Source organism: Punica granatum, chromosome 7 (genome assembly GCF_007655135.1).
Source record: "Punica granatum isolate Tunisia-2019 chromosome 7, ASM765513v2, whole genome shotgun sequence".
NCBI lineage: Eukaryota > Viridiplantae > Streptophyta > Magnoliopsida > Myrtales > Lythraceae > Punica > Punica granatum.
The window spans coordinates 21,192,987-21,212,128 of record NC_045133.1 but is presented as its reverse complement, the minus strand read 5'-3'; the positions used below and the strand labels follow the sequence as shown (position 1 = coordinate 21,212,128).

Below are 19,142 nucleotides of genomic sequence, written 5' to 3'. Positions count from 1 at the left end.
CAATCATGTAAATAAGAAAGTATAAATATTATATAATAAATTATAGAAAAAATGAAATTAAAGGTTTTCTTTTTCATGATTGAAATAAAATCAATATTAATATATATATATATATATATATAGTAAAGCATAATTAGCAAATTAAATGTGCATTAATATTAACCCTTGCTTTATTATTAAATAAAATATAAATATAAATAGAAAATGTGTATAATATTCATATAGCATTTTAATCTACATTTTATAAATCATGAAAAAAAAGGAATTTTTTGGCCCGAGCAGTATATTCTTTATAGATGATTAATTAAAAAAGTTAATATAGTCACTTATATGATTAATATTTGGAATATCCAAAGCATTTGAATGAAAAATGCACGGAATATTTACAATGGGTTGCATTTAAATAACTAATTCGACTAATCATAAAATTTACAATGTGGTCTTAAAAGTATAATTTTGACAAATTAATTTATTAAAACAACAAAATATTTTTGCCAACTAACTTAAAATGGAAATACTCAAGAACATGACCCTGAAATTATTTAACATGCTAATTAATTTAATAACTTATATGATTTATTATATGCATGGATATGTATATCAATTGTTCTTATACAGTGGGTGGTCTAGGTAAAATGCATATACAATATATAAATATATGCTTATGTTATATTTATATCAAGTGAACCACGTTAGAATGATTTATTTATTTTATATGTTTTAAAGTATTACTAAAGTAAATATCCAAAAAGAAAAAGAAAAAACTTTGTAATAATTAAGTCCAAAACTTTTCTTTATTTTATTTTATTTATATAGTTATAAACGCAGTCAAGTTAATTACACATTGTGAGGTTAAAAAAGCTGAGATAGAAACTAAAACATGTCCAAAAAATTAGAAAAAAATTTAAGAGATTACCAATCCTATTAAAATCATGGGTGAAACATTCACTTAAGTTTAAAAAATAAGTAATGATGCACATATATTACATAATTAAGGTGTCTTATGTTAAAAGCATTACAATACATAAACATGATGTATTTTTATCTAAAAACGATTTGTATTAAATTTCAGATGTCTCTTCATTGCTAATATATAAAGAACGTGATGCTGAAAAAAATGTGTAAATAGAATACGAGATATATAATCAAGTATAGAAAAAAAAAATTCACAAGGAAAGTTCATGAGCACATGAAATTGACCATAGAAATTACATCTTGATATTATAAGAATAATTAGTTTTACTAATTTTGATCAATAACTTATATAAAAATACCATGCAACGCACGGGTAAACACTAGCAATTAATTGAAAGAACATTGTAGTAAATTAATGCATATACTAAAGTAAAGAGTTAAATTACCCTTTATGAAAATATATTACTTATTATGATTTTCAAGAAGCAAATATATAAAGAATGATATATATATATATATATGTATTTATGAAAATATGAGTCCATATGATATCAGGGATATATAATGTCATAAAATATTGTTAGATTTTTATGTACAAGATTTCCCCCAAAAAAAATCATGAATTACTAATTTCATTTACTTATGGTCATATGAAAAAATAGACATTTAACATTTGAAAGATTCCTTTCAAAATGAGTGCACCAAATAAATTAGAATGTGATAAATTTTACTTTCCATTAATATTAAAAAAACATTTAATACCTATTAAATAAGACAAGTAGAAACAAAATTAATAGTATACTATTTAACATTAGCCTAATTTTATTTAAAATATTATTTAAAATTTGAAATTAATTATTGAAACTTCTGCTAGTATTAATAATAAGAAAATTTATGTTTCACAAATATTTATGAATAATTTCTAAAAGAAATAATAACATATATACGAAATACAATCATGTAAAATTAATTATCTTTTTGCAACAAATGTTATAAAAGATGCAAAAATTATACTTGATTTTTTTCTAAAATAATAAATGATTCCAATATCACGATTTATATTTTTTCTTGAATCTAGCACGACTTTTCAATAATAGTATAGAAAGAAATGACTTTCAGATTTAGTTGGGAATCTAGCACGCCATCAAATGTAACGGTAACAACTAACGTGGACCTAATGATACCACACGGCGTAACATTATTGGATGAGTGAACCCCGCATGATTTTATTTAATAAAAAATAATTTAAAAATAAAAAGAAGTTTCTTTAAGAAAAGAAAAAACGGGGGAAAGGGGAGGGGGCCAGCTGTGGTGGCCACGACCTCCTCAATTAAGGTTGTCGGCCACCATTGATATGGCTTGCGACCTCGATTGGAGTGGTGGTAGCCGCAATCAAGGCCCTTACCCCGAATTGAAAAAGCCCCAATTTCATGACTCTTTCGATTTAGGTGGTGAGGATCCCAATTGTGGCTACCATCATCCTAATCTAGGTCGCTGGCCACAGCAGAGGTGGTCGACAAACCACGTGGGAGGGTGATGGCGGCAGTAGGGGTCCCTACCACTGGAATCGAACGAGCCCTAAAATTGGGGTTGTTGCAACTCTGGGTGGAGCCCCAATCGCAGCCATCATCACCCAATTTAGGGTTGTTGGTCATAGTTGAGGTGGTCCACGACCCCAATTTCGATTCTGGGTTTTGGGGGGCTCCCTCTTTTCTCTCTTTTTTTAATATAATTTTAGAATTATTTTTTATTAAATAAAATCGTGCGTGATCCATTCGTCCAATAATATTATCTCATGCGGTACCATTAAGTTCACTTTAGTCGTCACCGTTACATTTGACCTCGTGCTAGATTCGCAGCTAAATCCGAACGTTGTGCTTTTCCGTGTTATTATTGAGAATTCGTGCTAGATTCAAGAAAAAGTGCAAATGTCGTGCCTTTTTAAGTGATTAATCCTATATATGATAGTTAAAATCCACTTTTGCAATTTTTCATTTTGTGATTTGCTTGAAATTACTTCATATAATTTGATTATCCTTCTAAAAGATTTATATATTTTTCGGTTATCTTCTTTGTTGTCCGTGCTAGGCACGTCATTCGCTAGTATAAAATATGCTAGGAAAATGAAACGACATTGTATATTCGAAATCAATGTATAAAAAAATAATTTTCAATAAACACTTTTAAAATGAATAAGTAAAACAACCTGTGCATCTCATAGATATAAAGACTACTTTGTTTTTTTGGGTAAATTGAGACGTAAAGACTAGTTTTTTTTTAATAGTAATCCACGTTATAAAAAATTGTATGTAATAACATCAAGGTTTTAAGAATGTTCAATTAAAGGGAATAAATAATGTTTTAAAAGCATATTTTTCGAAAATGGATTGTAGTGAATACTCTCTCTCTCTCTCCCTGAGGTTCTTAGTTTTTTTTTTTGTTGTAAATATACATATGAATATTTTATATTCATTAACTATCTAAAAGCGAAATGTCCTACAAATACAGAATCAAAATTTATGTTTTATCATTTTCTTTTTACTTTTTATAATTTTTCCTATCCCTTTTAACCGTCAACCTTATATCTCATTTTCCGTAGCATCAAGAAAAAAGTTGAAAGACTAAAAATCTCACTCATTTAATACTCATAATATATAATATTCTAATTTTCGAAAAAACACATATATATGAACATATATTTATTAATATATTATTATACCATCAAATAAATATTTAAGCTGATCATAATATAATTTCTGTCAAATACAAATTGTTATAGTTCTGGTAATATAAAATTAAAATTTTTAAAAACGTTAATTTTAAAAAGCATACAATTAAATTTTTCAAAGTATCTATAAAAAATATACCTAATACTTAAATGATTAAATTAACATATCTATATGTATGCATATTGATCAATAAAGTTAGTTATATAATTGTTAATGAACCATTTCAAGATTAGTTCGATTTTGCTAATTATCATTGATTATAATATAAAATTAATCATTCAAAATATCTTATCATATGAAGAAACAAATAGGTTTCCTAAAAATCAGAATACAATTATTACAATAGAAAAAAAAACTGTACAATTTCGAATATCGAAATTGACTCTGATTTGCACTAGCCTCTGGGGTCGTGTAAGTCTCTCTAGCACTTCTCCGTTTTTTCTTCCTCTGATCGGAGAAGCAAGAGGAGTGGGGGGAGAGGATCGAATGGAGAGGGATCAATATAGAAGTTAGGGCATATGTCGAGGGAGACTCAGAGGCAACAGTCGGAGGGAGCGATGAAGAGCGGCCGGAGGAACAAGCAAAGTTGGAGGCAATGGTCGGAGGAGCAAGCGGAGTGAAGGCAACTACCGGAGGAAGAAGCGGAGTGGAGCCAAATTTCTATTGTCTATCACAAATTTCTGCAATGAATTCTTAGTTAATTTCTTGTAGTCTATTATCATTCGTTTCCAGCTTCCTTCTTTGTGATATCTATTCAGTCGGCATTTGCTAAATTATTTACACATTCTAAGGCAAATAAATGATTTCTAGCCTTGCAATTTTTTAGAATATATTTTTTATGTTTATTTTGCTCATACTGTAGACTATATTGATTGTTATCTTAGAGGAGAGGCGATGCTTATGCACGTCAATTCATTTCATGCAAACCATGTTTGTGGGGAAAAAAAAAAGCCAAGTGAAAAATGATATCTATGATTTTATATTTTTTCCTCCGAATGCAAGTTTGCCAGAAATTAATGTGCACTCTCGCTCTTTGCTACTTATTAAACATATATAATGTACCTTTTTAATATTGAATTCGGGCGATGATAGTTTTTTATCGTATGAAAAATTCTGAAAACCATCTATATATATATATATGTATATATAATATAAAGGGAACTTATATTGGACCCTGCTAGATGGGCTTACAACGCTCGATTCCTGAATGAAATTTCATTGAATTTTTTAATTTTTATATTAACTCTTAATAAAACTGATTTTTATTTTAATTCTTAAAATATATGATACGATAAAATCCGATTTTTTTCCATTTTTTTGAATTTTTTATAATAATTTTTAATAAAACTACTTTTTTAAAAAAATTTAACATATATTTTTTGACAAAAATAAATAAAAACATAATATTTTTTTAAAATTTTCATATTAGATATTGTTGATTGCATTATATTAATCTAAAAAATCAAGGATTTTTTTAATTTTAAAATTTAGATGAACTTTTTTTTTATAAAATTGTGGATATAACAAAATATTTTTGGAATTTTTTAGAAGATTTTATTTTATCATTTATATAATATCTGATGATCTTGAACTTTTTTTATTGGAGGTAAAAAATCAGTATCTAATTTTGTAAAATAAGTATTAGAATAAGTATATGTTAATTTATAGTTATTTATAATATAAATGTATTAATATGTATTTCTTCTGATTATAGAGTCAATCGGCTATTTCTGATATAGGCTATTTTTTTACTAAAAAGTTTTAAAGTTGAATGACTATTTTTTATTAGATACTTATATAATATAATATTTTTGAAATTTTTTGAAAGATTTTATCATCTACATAATATTTGATAATCTTGAACTTTTGATATTAACATTAAAATACGTATATGTATTTATAGCTACAGATATATATATATATATATACATTTTTACTTATTTTATTGGTGAAATTAAGTTAACAACAGTATTATCCATCCAATATAATATATTTTTGTTGAGAAAAAATAATATATTTTACTAATTGTAAATTGCTATTTATACATACAAAACACGAGCTTCATGACTAGTGCATTAAAAATTACAACATGGAGGATAACGGCACTAAAGGAATATATAATTTATCATATATCTATATAAAATATCCACGATCAGCTTTTTATTGACTTAGGGTTGTATAGAAGAAAAAACTTTACGTATTATATATGAATTTATGATCATCAATAATCAAAGATTTAAAGAAACACGCTTAAAAGATATGGATGTCATAAAAACTATTTTCAAAACATATTTGGTAAATATGAATATAAATCTGTATTGTAATTTCTAAATTAAAGTATATGTGATAAATATGAATTAATAATTAACTTAAATAGTAAATGACACGATTAGTTGTAAAACATGTTGAACTATTAACGCACTCTAATTTATAATGAAAGTTATTAAAAATTATTGTTTGAAACTGGAAATTAATAATTATTAAAAGATATTGTTGATCGTAATGAAAGAATTGGTCTTTCAAGATGTGAGTAATTATTACATATAAGAGAAAATATTAAAAGATATATTAAAATGAACACGTGCAATGCACGGTCATGAAACTAGTTTTTCGAGAAATGGAGTGTAGTGAACCAATATGGATTGGTTCAAATGCTTCGCCGTTTATTCTCCTTAAACAAGGTGAATTGGATTAGTCAGGGCTTCTGAGTATCGGGTGCACACCGAAAAAATAAAAGTACTATGTCTCTCTAGGTTTTTGGGTTGGATTTCGTTACAAGAGCTTTTTATATTCATTAACTATCTAATACCAAATGTCCTACAAACTAGGGCCGTGTGAAAATAACTGATAACCGAGTTGTCCCGATAATCATCACGGTTCGAAACGAAAAATAAACAAATTACTCGGTTTCGAGAAAAATTCGATTCCTAAATTCTCAAATCGTTTGGTTTCGAGACAGTTACGGTTTCTAATTTCAAAAATCATGTTTAACCGTCCCGTACCGAATATAAAAAAAAAATATGAATTATATATTTTGTTATATTCATTTATAGATCCGAGTTTAAATATTACCACTTTCTTTTTTTTTTCTCAAGAGAAAAAGTTGAAAAAGAAATCTAAAAAATCATCCAGTCATTAAGAGGTGTTTAGTAATTGTGGGAATTTTGATATTTTTTGTAATTATAATTTCGTAAAAATTTGATTAGTATATAAACGTGCTTGTTTTTTTTAACACTTTATTTAGTGTTAATTCTCTTATGGAGCGATTAGACTTTATAAATTTAGAGTTTAATGTTAATTTTTTTAATTTAACTGAATCGAAAAGATAGTTATTTTTGGGACGAATTTATGATTGGAATATGGTTAGACGATCGGTTTCGGTTAAATAATTTCCATTTTCCGAAAATTCGGGACTGTTATGCTTAGCACCTAAAGCCGAACTATCTCGTCCCGTGCCCACGTCCCCACTACTAGTAAATCATCAACCTCATCTCCCATCCCATTTTCGTTGCACCAAGTTAGACCGGCACTAGGCTTGGTCTGCTTCCGCGCTCTTGAGACCTCATAGCTCGAGCTGGAGCTGGAGCTGGAGCTCTTCTTTTCAGCTCGAGCTCTCCGGCAGTAGCAAGCAGAAGGACGAGAAGCCGAAACTCAAAGATGCTGAAGTTCCTGTCCAAGGTGAGGATCGAGTTCAACGCCCTCGACCCGCGCATCGCGTCGTGCATGGAGTTCTTGGCGCAGTGCAACGCCCGCAAGGCCAAGGAGTCCAACCCCGCCTGCCAGGTCGTTGTCAAGCGCCGCACCGACGACCACCCGCCCCAGATCACCGTTACCTTCGTCAACGGAGTAGAGGAGGTCTTCGACGCCACCTCCACCCCCGCTCAGAACATCCGGACCATGATCCTCGAGAAAGGTCAGTTCCTTGAGACCGAGCAGATGTTCCGCGAGGGCGGCGAGGCGTGGCCCGTCATCATCCCCGAGGAGGAGCTCCACCAGTTCGCCCCCGGCACTAAGGTCAGTCTGTTCATTTGTTTGCTTGTCATGGTAGAGTTGTGGGTCGAGGTCTGGTTCTGTTCGTGTAGGGCTTTGCCTCTGTGACATTTGGTCCAACAGGGGTCTGTGGTCAGTATCTGATTTTGTGGGTTTTTGGTTTTTTACCTCTGCGGCATTTAGTCGAACAGCTGGTGTTCATCAGTGACAGTGCTCCTAATTCGAGAGAATGGTGATTCCTTGGTTGTTTTTTCTTCATTTACAGTTTGATCGAGCCATTACCTGTCTTAATTATGTGTTTTGAAGCCCCAAGCTCTTGCATTTTGTAGTATCACCATGGATTGTTATCAGAGGTCCTCTTGAGCTGAGCCCCTATCCCAACCAAAAGATTGTCTCTTGCACCTAGAGCTTGCTCTTAGATGAGGAAAACAACCAAAAAGTCTGATGAATGCAGTGCTTGCCACCGAGTTTGTTACATCTGCCTTCCGCGGATGGGGAGTCTGTCATATTGCAATCTTATAACTAATGCAAACCTTTCTTGGCATTCTCTCAGCAAACAGATCACCTTTGTTAGCCCTGGTTAGAAGAGTTGAATCATGATAAGAGTCCTCTGCAAACAATGATCAGGACAATGGAGTATCTCAGTACATAAGTAGGACAGACTATGAAGATCAAATAGATTGGGAAGATGATCAAGGAGGGGGATTATGATGATGAAGTTAACAAGGCAAATAAGAGTGGTGATTTCATATCCATTTCTTTTGTGAATGTGAAAATAGGGTGAGGAGGTCCTCCTTTACCTTTGTTTTCAAGTTTGCTAAAGCAATGGTTTGAATTCATTACGCTTCCTTAATTTATTGTGTTTGTCATCATAACCATCTCCTGTCTCTTTCTAGTTTGTTTAATCTTTATTATCTCTCATACTGTTGAACTGATAACCCTCCTATCTATAATATGGCTCTTATGACTGGTAACAGCCAAGGTACTGTTTGTCAGAATATGCCAAGAGGCGGTCCACATTTTCTTCTAAGATCCCTATACCTCTACTTCCCATTTGATGGTAGCTGTAAAGACTTTGGTGCCCAACAGTGCTCATCAACTGTTGGGTCATTTTCTAATATCGCTCCTGCTTCGGGAGGAAGACCTCCGATTGATATGGTTGTGACTTCTAGTTCTTCAAAAGAGCCTTCTGGTGCACGTCCTTGGGCTACCAAAGAATTGACTTTCCTATTTGGGCTTCTTACTCGGCGATCTATGTCTTGGAAGTTCTTTTCCTCTCTGTATTTTCAATATTTCCCCCTCATTTTTAGGTATTTGTTGGTTGTACCATTACTTCATACTTTTGCTTCTAGTTTATCACTGTAGTCCATTGATTTACTTTCCCTTAGATCTCTTGAGGATATCTCGGAGCCCCTTATCCCTACCAAAAGATTATCTCTTGCACCTAGAGCTTGCTGTTATATGAGGAGAACTACCAAAAGTCTGATGAGTGCAGTGCTAGGCCACCAAATTTGTTACATCTACCATCTGTGGATGGTAAGTCGGTCATGTTGCAATCCTAAAGCAAATGCCAACCTTCCTCAGCATTCTCTCAGCAAACAGATCGCCTTTGTTATCACCGGTTAGAAGAGCCGAATCACAAGAAGAGGCTGCTGCAAACAATGACCAGTACTGTGAAGGATCTCAATACATTAGTAGGACGGACTAAGAAGATCAAATAGATTGGGAAGACAAGGAGGGGGATTATGATGATGAAGTCAACAAGGCAAAGAAGAGTGGTGAATTTCATGTTCATTTCTTTTGTAAATGTGAAAACAAGGGTGAGGATGTCAGCGGAACGAAAGACCTGTCTCTTTTACCTTTGTTTTCAAATTTGCTAAAGCAATGGTTTGAATTCATTTCATGTCCTTAATTTATTGTCTTTGTCATCATAACCATCTCCTGTCTCTTTCTAGTCAGTTTAATCTTTATATACTTTCATACTGATGAAATGATAGCCTTCAGTGTCTTAATATTGTTGGATTGGCCCTCTTATCTATAGTGTGACCCTTCTGACCAGTAATAACCAAGGTTCTGTTTGTCAGAAAATGCCGAGAGGAGGTCAATATTTTTTTTCTAAGATCACTATACCTCTACTTTCCATTTGATGGTAGTTATGAGGACTTCGGTGTCCAACTTCAATGCTCATAAACTTTTGGGTCGTTTCCCGAGAAGTGAGATCACGCACTTGCTTTGGGAGTATGACCTCTGGTCGATATGGTTGTGACTTCTGGTTCTTCAAAAGTGACTTTGATGCGTGTCCGTGGGCTAACCAAAGAAATTTTTGTTTGGTGCCAGGGCTACCAAAGAGTTGGCTTCCTCATTTTTGATTCTTACTTTGAGATCAAAGTCTTGCAAGTTGTTTTCCTCTCACTCTTTTCATCGTTTCCCCCTCATTTTTAGATATTTGTTGGTCGTATCAGTACTACTTATTTTTTCTTCTGTGTACTCCATTGATTGACTGCCTTTGACTTCCTCTCATTATGGTTGAATACTCTGTAAAATGTGATTTTTTTTTTCCTGGTAAATCTGTAAAATGTGATTGAGAGTATGTAGTCGCAGTTATGTTAGTATTCTCTTACGTTTTCATTGTTCATGTTTATTGCATGGTTCATGCTATTATCTATCTATTTTTAGATTATTGGACTTAAAGAAGGGAGGATACCCAAGTTTTGGATGGGGATGTTGCCCATCCTGAACTTTTAGTATGCGTCTATGTACCCATGGTCGATTTCTCTATCAACAAGATCTATTCTCGATAGTTGATTCCTGTATCTGCCCATGGTCTATGTTTTGCGGCCTAATGTTATGGAATTTTGCCTAACTCTTACACGATTGTTTATGTTCTTTCATTTGTTCATGACAGCCTCGGAAAGCAGAGGAGAAGAAGCAGTAGGAGCCCATCCTTGCTCAATGTACACTCATGCAGACCATTATAAATGGCCGTCTTATCCGAGACCCTGGTTGAATCTTTCTTATCACCGAGGAGCATCATAACTGATCCAGAACTTCACATTTTATTCTGAAAAGTTCAGCATGTCGAGGGACTGATTAAGATGAAGGGGTTTGCTAAGTTCGCTTTCCTTCCTGACATTATAATTTTTTCCAATTAGGATTTAGGACTGATCAAGATAGTGACATGACATGTTCCGATGCTTTTTGGCAACAATGGAAGGTTGCTTTTCAGTTGCTCGTTCTGTTTACTAAGAAGCCAAAGCGTTCCTTGTACCCTGATCAGTTGGAACCCGGATCGATCATATACAGGTGTTGCAGCACTTGGATGATGGAAGTAACTCACTGCTTTTAGCTTAGAAGAACAAAAGGGTAAAGCAACACAGCAAGAAGATTTGGTATTACTGACATGGAACGAGTAGACAGTTTCATTTCAACATCTCTTTTCCTCTTAACCACCCAACTTCGATCCGCAGTTCAATTAAGCTTCTTATGTCGGATTTACACAATATTTGACCAAAAAAGGAATTTACACCGTATTGACCAATAGGCGCCAAAACTGTCCACATTTCATCGGTCCTCCCTCCGAACTGTGTTGGGATCGGAAACCATGTCCATCATCATCTTCTCCGGGGAGTCTTCCCAGCTAGCAAAGGTCTTCAAATCAACCTGTGTCACAGAAGCAGTACCATCATTATGTCCGAAACATCCATTCATAACTGAGAATGCAATTATTCTCGTCGAAGTAATTCAAATTACCTTGCGCCGTTGCTCCGTGAAAAGTTCTTCCCTTTTCTTGTATGATGTCTGCACTTTCTTGGCCGTTGTTCCACCCAATCCCCAAACTTCCACTTCTAATATCGAATCATCGACAGGGAGAAACCCCTACAATTTTTTACCATCATGAATCGGCAAATAAGGTCATTCTCATCATCAAGATCCGCAGCTTTGGTTCGTAGGTAACATATGCGGGGGCAAGGAAGGGATGAATCACTCCTACCTGATTCGGGAAGAGGGGACCCGGTTTGTAAGTCTTATCAACCGCGTGATGTCGAATAGTTACTCTTGCAAAATCTTGGTCCACAAAAACTCTCTCATTCCCTATGCTTCCTCCAAAAGCGATCCCCACAGGCTTAGGACGAGGTTCATAGACCCTACCCGAAGGATGCAAGTGGCTGTAAACAAAATTATTCTCCTTTCCTGTTCACGTTGAACAATCCATCAATTAGCCACGAATACTTCACTATCATGTTAGGAAGAATAACATAAACTGTGCATGCAATTTTCTGCTTCCAGTACCAGAGGGTAAGAAGACATTGAAGACGGGATCTATCGAGTAGAGATTCCCAGAGTTTCCATAGAATTGATCCTTATTCTCAAACCCTTGCTGTAAAATTACACCTATGGTCCATTTCTTGCCGCTCGTGTCACCATGATGAGAATCCTCACAAGAAGCAGAAATTAGAATTAGGAGCGGACCATGATATCCATCTACATTCGCCCAGAACCTATTCAGGCCCTTCCCATGGATCGATGAACTACATTGGAAACCAAAAAAAGGAGATATTAACAGACATATTCAACAGAAAGAAATCCAATTATAAGTCAACAAACAGGGAACATTTCTTCAACATAGGGAAAGCATGACAACTCAGTTAATGAAGAATGATATCAGAAAGGAATAGTGACATGTGATCGGGAAAAGATGACGAACCGATACAGAAGATTCTGATTCATCTCGTTGCTATTGCAAGAAAAGCAATGCCTTAAAATTTCTTCACTTGCTGCTGCTCTGAATGTAAGGGAGATTGCCCATGCCTTTCCACGAGTCAGAAGGTGCGTCTCGGAAGCCCATTCTGAATTGCTATCTTTTGAAGATGAACCTGAGGGTCCGAATTCATCCTGATATAGATTATAAGACGAGTCACATCACAAATATGAAAACGTAGTATTTAGGCTGTTTATGACACAAATATATCATTTTCATATGAGCAAGATCAAACAGCAAGAAGAATCCATTCACTTGAAAGTTCCTGGAAATTCTGCTCTTGATAATATGACCACTTACGTATCTAAATGATTGGCGCAGACGGATGGAATCACTGACATACATGCAGGTAATTGAGTTTACAATAGCCAAAACTATCGTTACCTCATCGAAACTTAATTTTGATTCTTCAGAAGCCATAGAAAGAAAGATATCACATCTTCCCCATATCTATAAAAATAGGATACTTGAAACCGATACTGCTCCAAGCCGGGGGGAAAACCATTGTCATTCAATTAACTAAGCAGAAATACTTGAAACAAACTTAACACAGTCATGGATGACAAACTGAATACCTCTGATGCAACCGAGCACTGAAGGGTCGCGGAGACAAATTGTGAGAAGCAGTCGGGAAGTCTTGGAACGGTACCCAATACCCAAGTCAGAAACTTCCCAGCAGGAAGCCGAGCTTCCAAACTGAAAATATCACAGTTCCACGGATCCAAATTTCCACCACCTTCGGCACACGAAACAACCGCCGAGCATACGAGATTCTCTATATCAGGAACATAAAAGACAGCCCCCTTATCAGACTTCGAAGCTCCGTTCATTCTGGTACTCCAACACATGCTCGAACACATCAGTAGGAGCGCATAAAGATCGGAGGGCACTAAATATCCAGCCACTTTACTCTCAGCTCCATCAGAATCAAACCACAGGTTGGCTGCCAGGCCGACTCTTTCGGCTGCAAACTTAAAAACTCTGAGCAGGTTATTGAGGCAGGCCGACGCAGCCATCCTCCCGCAGCAGTTGACGTATCCTCTCACGAACTCGACCCAGCGCAACCCACCATTCCCAGGGACGAAGAACAGGTCGACTATGGAGTGGCCCAGATGTCCAAGCAACCCCAGAATCGATTCGGGCATCGAAATTCCAGGCGGCTCGAGAATCGGGCTCCTGCAGCTGAGAGAGAAGCATTTCTGACGCCATCAAAGATCACAAACATCGTATCAGATACCCAAAAAACATTCTATTGATGATTTGGGGAAAATGGGGGATTTTGGGGGAATGGATCACCTGCAGAGACTGAACAGGGATGGCCTTCTCTTGGGGATCGGCGAGGCGGGAGAATGCCTTGTGGAGCATCGGGAGAGCGCCGGTGGAAGCTGCCTGCGCTTCCACCTCTCTTTGCTCCGGCGACACCTCTTTCTGCTCCGTTGAAGATGAGGCTCCCATCGTTAATTCTCTGGGAAAGCTACAAAGATCTTCGCTTTCGTCTTTCCCAGGAAGAGAAGACGGAGACAGAAGGAAGGTTCGACCATCAATGGCGATCCATCAAACTGACTGGGAACAACGGTGATGCCACCGAAACGACGTCGTGTTTCCTCCCAAACCAATCTTTTTGTTTTTCCTAATTTCTTTTTTGAGCTTTCCTAAGGGAATCGATGATATTGTCAACTTCACGTTGACTACCGTTATAATCGTCTCATCATATTGCCATTATTATTGAGTTAAATTAGGCTAAGCTTCTGCCTAACCCGACCAGGTTGAACTATGTCTAGCATGCTCTATATTCGTATGTCTAGCAGCCGATAGCGAAAGGAAAATACTTTACTTGCGATGAGAAACCCCTCGAATATATGGACCGAGACAATTTTCTTAATATCTTATTTTGGATAGTAATTTTTCCATAAGCAAATTTCAAGTTCTATATTTAGTAAATTTGATTCAAAATAAATCACGAAATATAATATAAATGCTAGAGGTTATTTATTCCTTTCTATATACCTGTTTTGAAACGCATTAAATGTATCCGTGACACGAGATAATCTGATGTATGAATGACGATTAGTTATCGTGGATTGGTTGAGGAGTTGTTAAAAGGATAAGGAGGTTAATTTTGAAAGAATAATGCTAATCTTAAGTATGATTATGTGTAAATATCTAACATCAACATGTGACTCACTTTGACCCTGAGAGATCCAATCTGGTCTGGCCTGGCCTGGTCTGGTCTCTCTTCTTCTTCATCCAAAACCTCCTCACTGCCGACAATTATTTCCTCACAAAGTCGACAGTGTCCTAAGATTTCCTAATCTTTCACCTGCTTTGGCTCCATTCCCTAATCAGTCATTCTTCTTCTTCACTCACACTGTCAAGTGGGAACACTTCCCCCTTCTGCTTCTCGGGAAATGGGGTCTGTCTCGTTGAAGATCGGCGATGGGACGGCCCGGTTCCGGCGGGCCACAATCTGCTCGTCCGCCGTCAACATACTCATGCTACTCTCCGTCGTCGCCACCAACATCTTCGCCCTATACGCCTTCACTTACTCCTCCCCCAGGGCCCACCAGACCCTCCTCCACCACACCCACAAGAACGTCCACCTCATCTCCGAGCAGGTCTCCCTCATCCTGCGGGAGATCGATGCCTCCCAGAAGAAGCTCGCGAAGATGGAGAAGGAGCTCCTCGGCTACGAAAGCCTCGACCTTTCCCGCCCCAACATCGCCTCTGAGCTCAAGATTTTCCTGGACCGCCACTCCCTTCCCCTCGGGAAGGACTCGAGGACCGGGATCACCGAGATGGTGGCCTCCGTCGGCCACTCCTGCGAGAAATCCGCCGACTTGCTGTCCCTGTACATGACCTACAAGCCCCTCGGGCCCTGCCCCGACGATTGGAGCCTTGCCCAGAAGCTGATCTTGCGCGGCTGCGAACCTCTGCCCCGGCGGAGATGCTTCGCGAAGTCGATCCCAAAAACGGGTTTGCGCCCTTTTCCCGTTTCTCTTTGGAAGAATGTCAGTGACAAGAGTGTGAGTTGGAGTGGCTTAGGATGTAAGAGCTTCGAGTGTGTGAACACTAAGAAGATCACGAGGGAGTGTGCCGGTTGCTTTGACTTGGTCAACGGGTATGAGCCTCAGAAGTTTGTTAAGGCTAGGGGTAAGAATGATTTCCTCATTGATGATGTTCTGACTATGGGTGGAGGTTCCATTAGGATTGGGTTCGATATCGGAGGTGGGTCTGGGACCTTTGCGGCGAGAATGTCTGAGAGGAACGTGACTATGATCACTAACACGTTGAACATCGATGCTCCCTTTAGCGAGTTCATTGCCGCAAGAGGGCTTTTTCCGCTGTTCCTGAGCTTGGACCATAGGTTTCCCTTCTATGATAATGTTTTCGATATCGTACATGCCTCGAGCTTATTGGATGTTGGGCCTAAGGTGGAGAAGCTGGAGTTCTTGATGTTCGATATCGATAGGATCCTGAGAGCAGGTGGGCTGTTCTGGTTGGATAACTTCTACTGTGCTAATGAGGAGAAGAAGAGGGTTTTGACCCGATTGATTGAGCGGTTCGGGTACAAGAAGCTGAAATACGTTGTGGGAGAGAAGCCCGATGCTTCTGGGACAGGGAAGTTGGAGGTTTTATCTGCTGTCCTGCAGAAGCCGGTCAGGGTATGATCTATATTTTAGAGGTTCTTACACAAGAGGTAAGGATATAGTTGCTATTTGGTTTTGGGTTTCTCAACACAGGATTGATGCAAATTTATAGGCTTTGACCTCGGGCTGGAATTTATCAGCAATGTGCAATAAATGTGCCAATTGTTTACTTCTTTGCGATGAGATATTTCTTATCAGCATTATAGGATGGTGATGGCTACTTTCACTTTTTGCAATTTAAGAATTGTTATATCTTGGTTTGTGCTGTATTAGTCTTACGGAAATGTCAAGTCTAGACAAACCATTAGGATCCGGAAAACATAAAGTGTACTATTATTTCTGCTAGAAATTTCACATTTTACATTGTTATGATTTTGCAATAAATTTATTGTATGTTGGTTGGAGTATGAAGGCTTGATTAATTGATAAAACTTGATCCAGCTTTATCAAGAAGGTTGATTAATTGATAGTAATCCACTACTCCTGCTGTTCAGTGTTATCTCTACTGACTGCTGTTTGCCCGGATAATCAGAAGATACATCAAATTATGAAGTGTCCATGGGAAGTTACTCCTATTAGTTGAACTTCCAAAGACAGAATCGGGAATGATTTCAGTCGAGTTATCTGCAGTTGATCAATTGAGTTAGTAGGTAGATATCATGACACGTTACGTACATTTTATCATAGCTTGCTTCATTAAATCGTTTTTCATTGTAAAGCTGCTGCTTTTAGCTTTTACGATCTGCGCACAAGCAATATCATTGACCATCAGTTGTTACTATCTTGAGAATTCACTGCATCTTGGGCTATATTGTCAGAACAACACGCTTGAGTCCACTTTCCGGTGAAATGCATGCCTCCTCTTTATTTGGTTTTATCTGCTGTCCCATTGTAGATTATCGCTCCTTGACCTGATAAGTTGCTTGATACCCCGATAATATTCGCAAGCATCAATTCTTCCTTGTACTATGATTGCAAAAGTAACTTATGATATAGGCTCATGCTGACATTGCCTGCTAGGGATTCCTTGCCCCAGCAACTCTACTATCTTTCACCAGAAGGTTAATATCTTTGCAATTTACGGTAATGATGATACCAAGTTCAGATCTTCATACCCTGTCATGTATAGCAAATGGAAGGATGTTGGGGTCAAAATAGGGTGTTCTGTATGTGGCCATTGTTTTCAGGGTAACCGTGGGGTTGATGGGAAATGTTAGTAACCGTAACCATCAGCATAGACAAACTTGCTCGAGGTTCTGTATGTTATTGACAATGCCGGTCTTGATCAGTCAAGTGTTTTAACTTTTAAGAGATTCAGCTGCTAACACCATTTGATTTTCCGGATTTTGGTACGGTGAAAATTTTTACTCGGACCACCAGCATGGTGGTCTAGTGGTTAAGTATCAAGAGCTCCACTTGAACATTACGAGTTCAAACCTCACTAAGGACGTAGAGCTCGTCACGATGTGGGTGTATTATGGGATGGCAGTGGTCGGCCCATAATCCTTGATCCAGTGGGCCTTGGATTTAATTCACTAGTGTGTTGGTGGGGCTGCGGTGATCAAGTTGGGTTAAAGTCTCAGCGAGCTATGGTGAAAGGAATATTCCGTGGCGGTTAGGTTCCTTTAGTTGAGATAGTCACAGCGGGCTAATAATCCGATCTAGTCTTTTTATTCAGCAAAAAAAGAATATGTTTACTCGGGCCTAATACTTCAAAGGAACTGATTTGGAAAGTTTGGGCCTGGGCAGGTCGCAGATCTTGAAGTTTGGAGAGGCTTTTCTCTGATGTTAGTGGCTCAATGGCTAAGGGGGAATTAGCCCAAAGCATGTTGAGCTGTTGGAGAAATTATTGTCTCTACATAATCCATTTCATCGAGGAGTAACATCGTGTCGGAATCGAAGCCGTGAGGTTGAGGGTGGATGAGAGAGTAGAGTATCCGCCCATTACTCGACGCTAGATCGTTTGGGAGGACTTAAGCGCTACTCGAGTTAGTCGTAAGCAATTTACACTGTCACCATTCGAGATTCCAAGGGAACCATAAGCACCTGTAAATTTTCCTGATGGGTGGCAAGTTTGTTACCACAGACAAATCTTGCATTGCTCGTCGTCAATGCGATCATGAAAGACTCTTTTTACACTCGGTTTTAGCAGAAACAGATGGTGGGAACAGGTCGAGTTGAAGCCAACAGCAGAATCTTGGAGGGTGTGTTTGGTGGGGGGGTTGGGAGTAAGTGAGAGTGCAGCTGCAAAGTACATTCTATGCACTCTCCTTAGGGTTCTTACTAATCATGATTTGATTTTGCACTTCACCTGCAACCCCCACGTCCAGCCGTCGCCAACTTTATCATAAACAAAACGCAAATCTGAAAAAATAATTAAAAAGAAAAAGTCAGAGAAGTAATTTAAAAAAGACAATGCAGGTTTGGGGTTGGGAATCACTAGAAAAATCATTGTATGATTGATCACAATCATCAGCTTTAACGGAACTGACTAGCATCAACGGGTGCGATGTCCCTTTCAATGTACAAAAACAAGGAAGAAGAAATTGACCATGCTAGCAGCGTAGAAGAAAACCAGGAATTTCATGATCAGTCGCGTTCAATACAGTTTTACGAAAACACGTAAGTGCTCTCGGAGACTCGGCGGAACATTTGGTCCCCCATGGTCGGTGTGAAAACAAGACTATAACCATGGAATTGGTCGTGAATTTAGTATCACGAACGATATTTATCTTGCTCATAATGCAGATAATAAAGGCTTTTCACTTGCTTCCCTCGACCTTTCATGTTCCCATTGTCTAGTGAACTCTCTATTACCACTATGTCAAGGAATCTAAGGTGCAATCACTTCAAAAGTGGTTGCACTATGCACGGAAGTAGACATCAATGAAAATAGTCAATCCTACATCGGAAAATTGAAAAAATATTTTTGGATTTAAAAGAAATTGAGTACCATAATCTAATAGCTTGAGCTTTTGAGTTAAAGATTAATTCAATTGTTTATGGGTCACATTGAAGTTTTACAAGGTATCAGGTAATTGAAAAAAAAAAATCTCGAATTGAAGATGGATCGGACCGCTTATAAATTCAGTGAAAATTTTA

General features: G+C 37.1%; 3 protein-coding genes across 8 annotated transcripts; 2 read left to right on the top strand and 1 right to left on the bottom strand.

The window, feature by feature from the left end:
* Positions 1-7,076: 7,076 nt before the first annotated feature.
* Positions 7,077-10,883, top strand: LOC116212785. Of its 5 annotated transcripts, none has more exons than XM_031547475.1 (2): positions 7,077-7,658; positions 9,219-9,648. In XM_031547475.1, the coding sequence occupies exons 1-2, from the start codon at positions 7,302-7,304 to the stop codon at positions 9,258-9,260; spliced, it is 399 nt and encodes a 132-aa protein (XP_031403335.1). In that variant the 5' UTR covers positions 7,077-7,301; the 3' UTR covers positions 9,261-9,648. The 5 variants fall into 5 exon arrangements, with proteins under 5 accessions (XP_031403335.1, XP_031403336.1, XP_031403339.1 ...); XM_031547476.1 differs by lacking the exon at positions 9,219-9,648 and adding an exon at positions 7,964-8,175; XM_031547479.1 differs by lacking the exon at positions 9,219-9,648 and adding an exon at positions 9,023-9,212 and having other exon boundaries at positions 7,079-7,658.
* A 115-nt stretch (positions 10,884-10,998) lies between these two features.
* On the bottom strand, positions 10,999-14,075 carry LOC116212783. 2 transcript variants are annotated; one of them, XM_031547471.1, is made up of 7 exons: positions 13,690-14,075; positions 12,969-13,592; positions 12,340-12,527; positions 11,925-12,163; positions 11,626-11,825; positions 11,385-11,510; positions 10,999-11,294 (listed from the first exon to the last, which is right to left on the bottom strand). In XM_031547471.1, the coding sequence occupies exons 1-7, from the start codon at positions 13,846-13,848 to the stop codon at positions 11,196-11,198; spliced, it is 1,635 nt and encodes a 544-aa protein (XP_031403331.1). In that variant the 5' UTR covers positions 13,849-14,075; the 3' UTR covers positions 10,999-11,195. The 2 variants fall into 2 exon arrangements, with proteins under 2 accessions (XP_031403331.1, XP_031403332.1); XM_031547472.1 differs by having other exon boundaries at positions 12,969-13,575; positions 13,690-13,823.
* A 484-nt stretch (positions 14,076-14,559) lies between these two features.
* On the top strand, positions 14,560-16,444 carry LOC116212784. The gene has a single exon (XM_031547474.1). It carries the CDS (start codon positions 14,802-14,804, stop codon positions 16,059-16,061), a length of 1,260 nt encoding a protein of 419 aa, XP_031403334.1. The 5' UTR covers positions 14,560-14,801; the 3' UTR covers positions 16,062-16,444.
* The last annotated feature ends 2,698 nt before the right edge of the window (positions 16,445-19,142 follow it).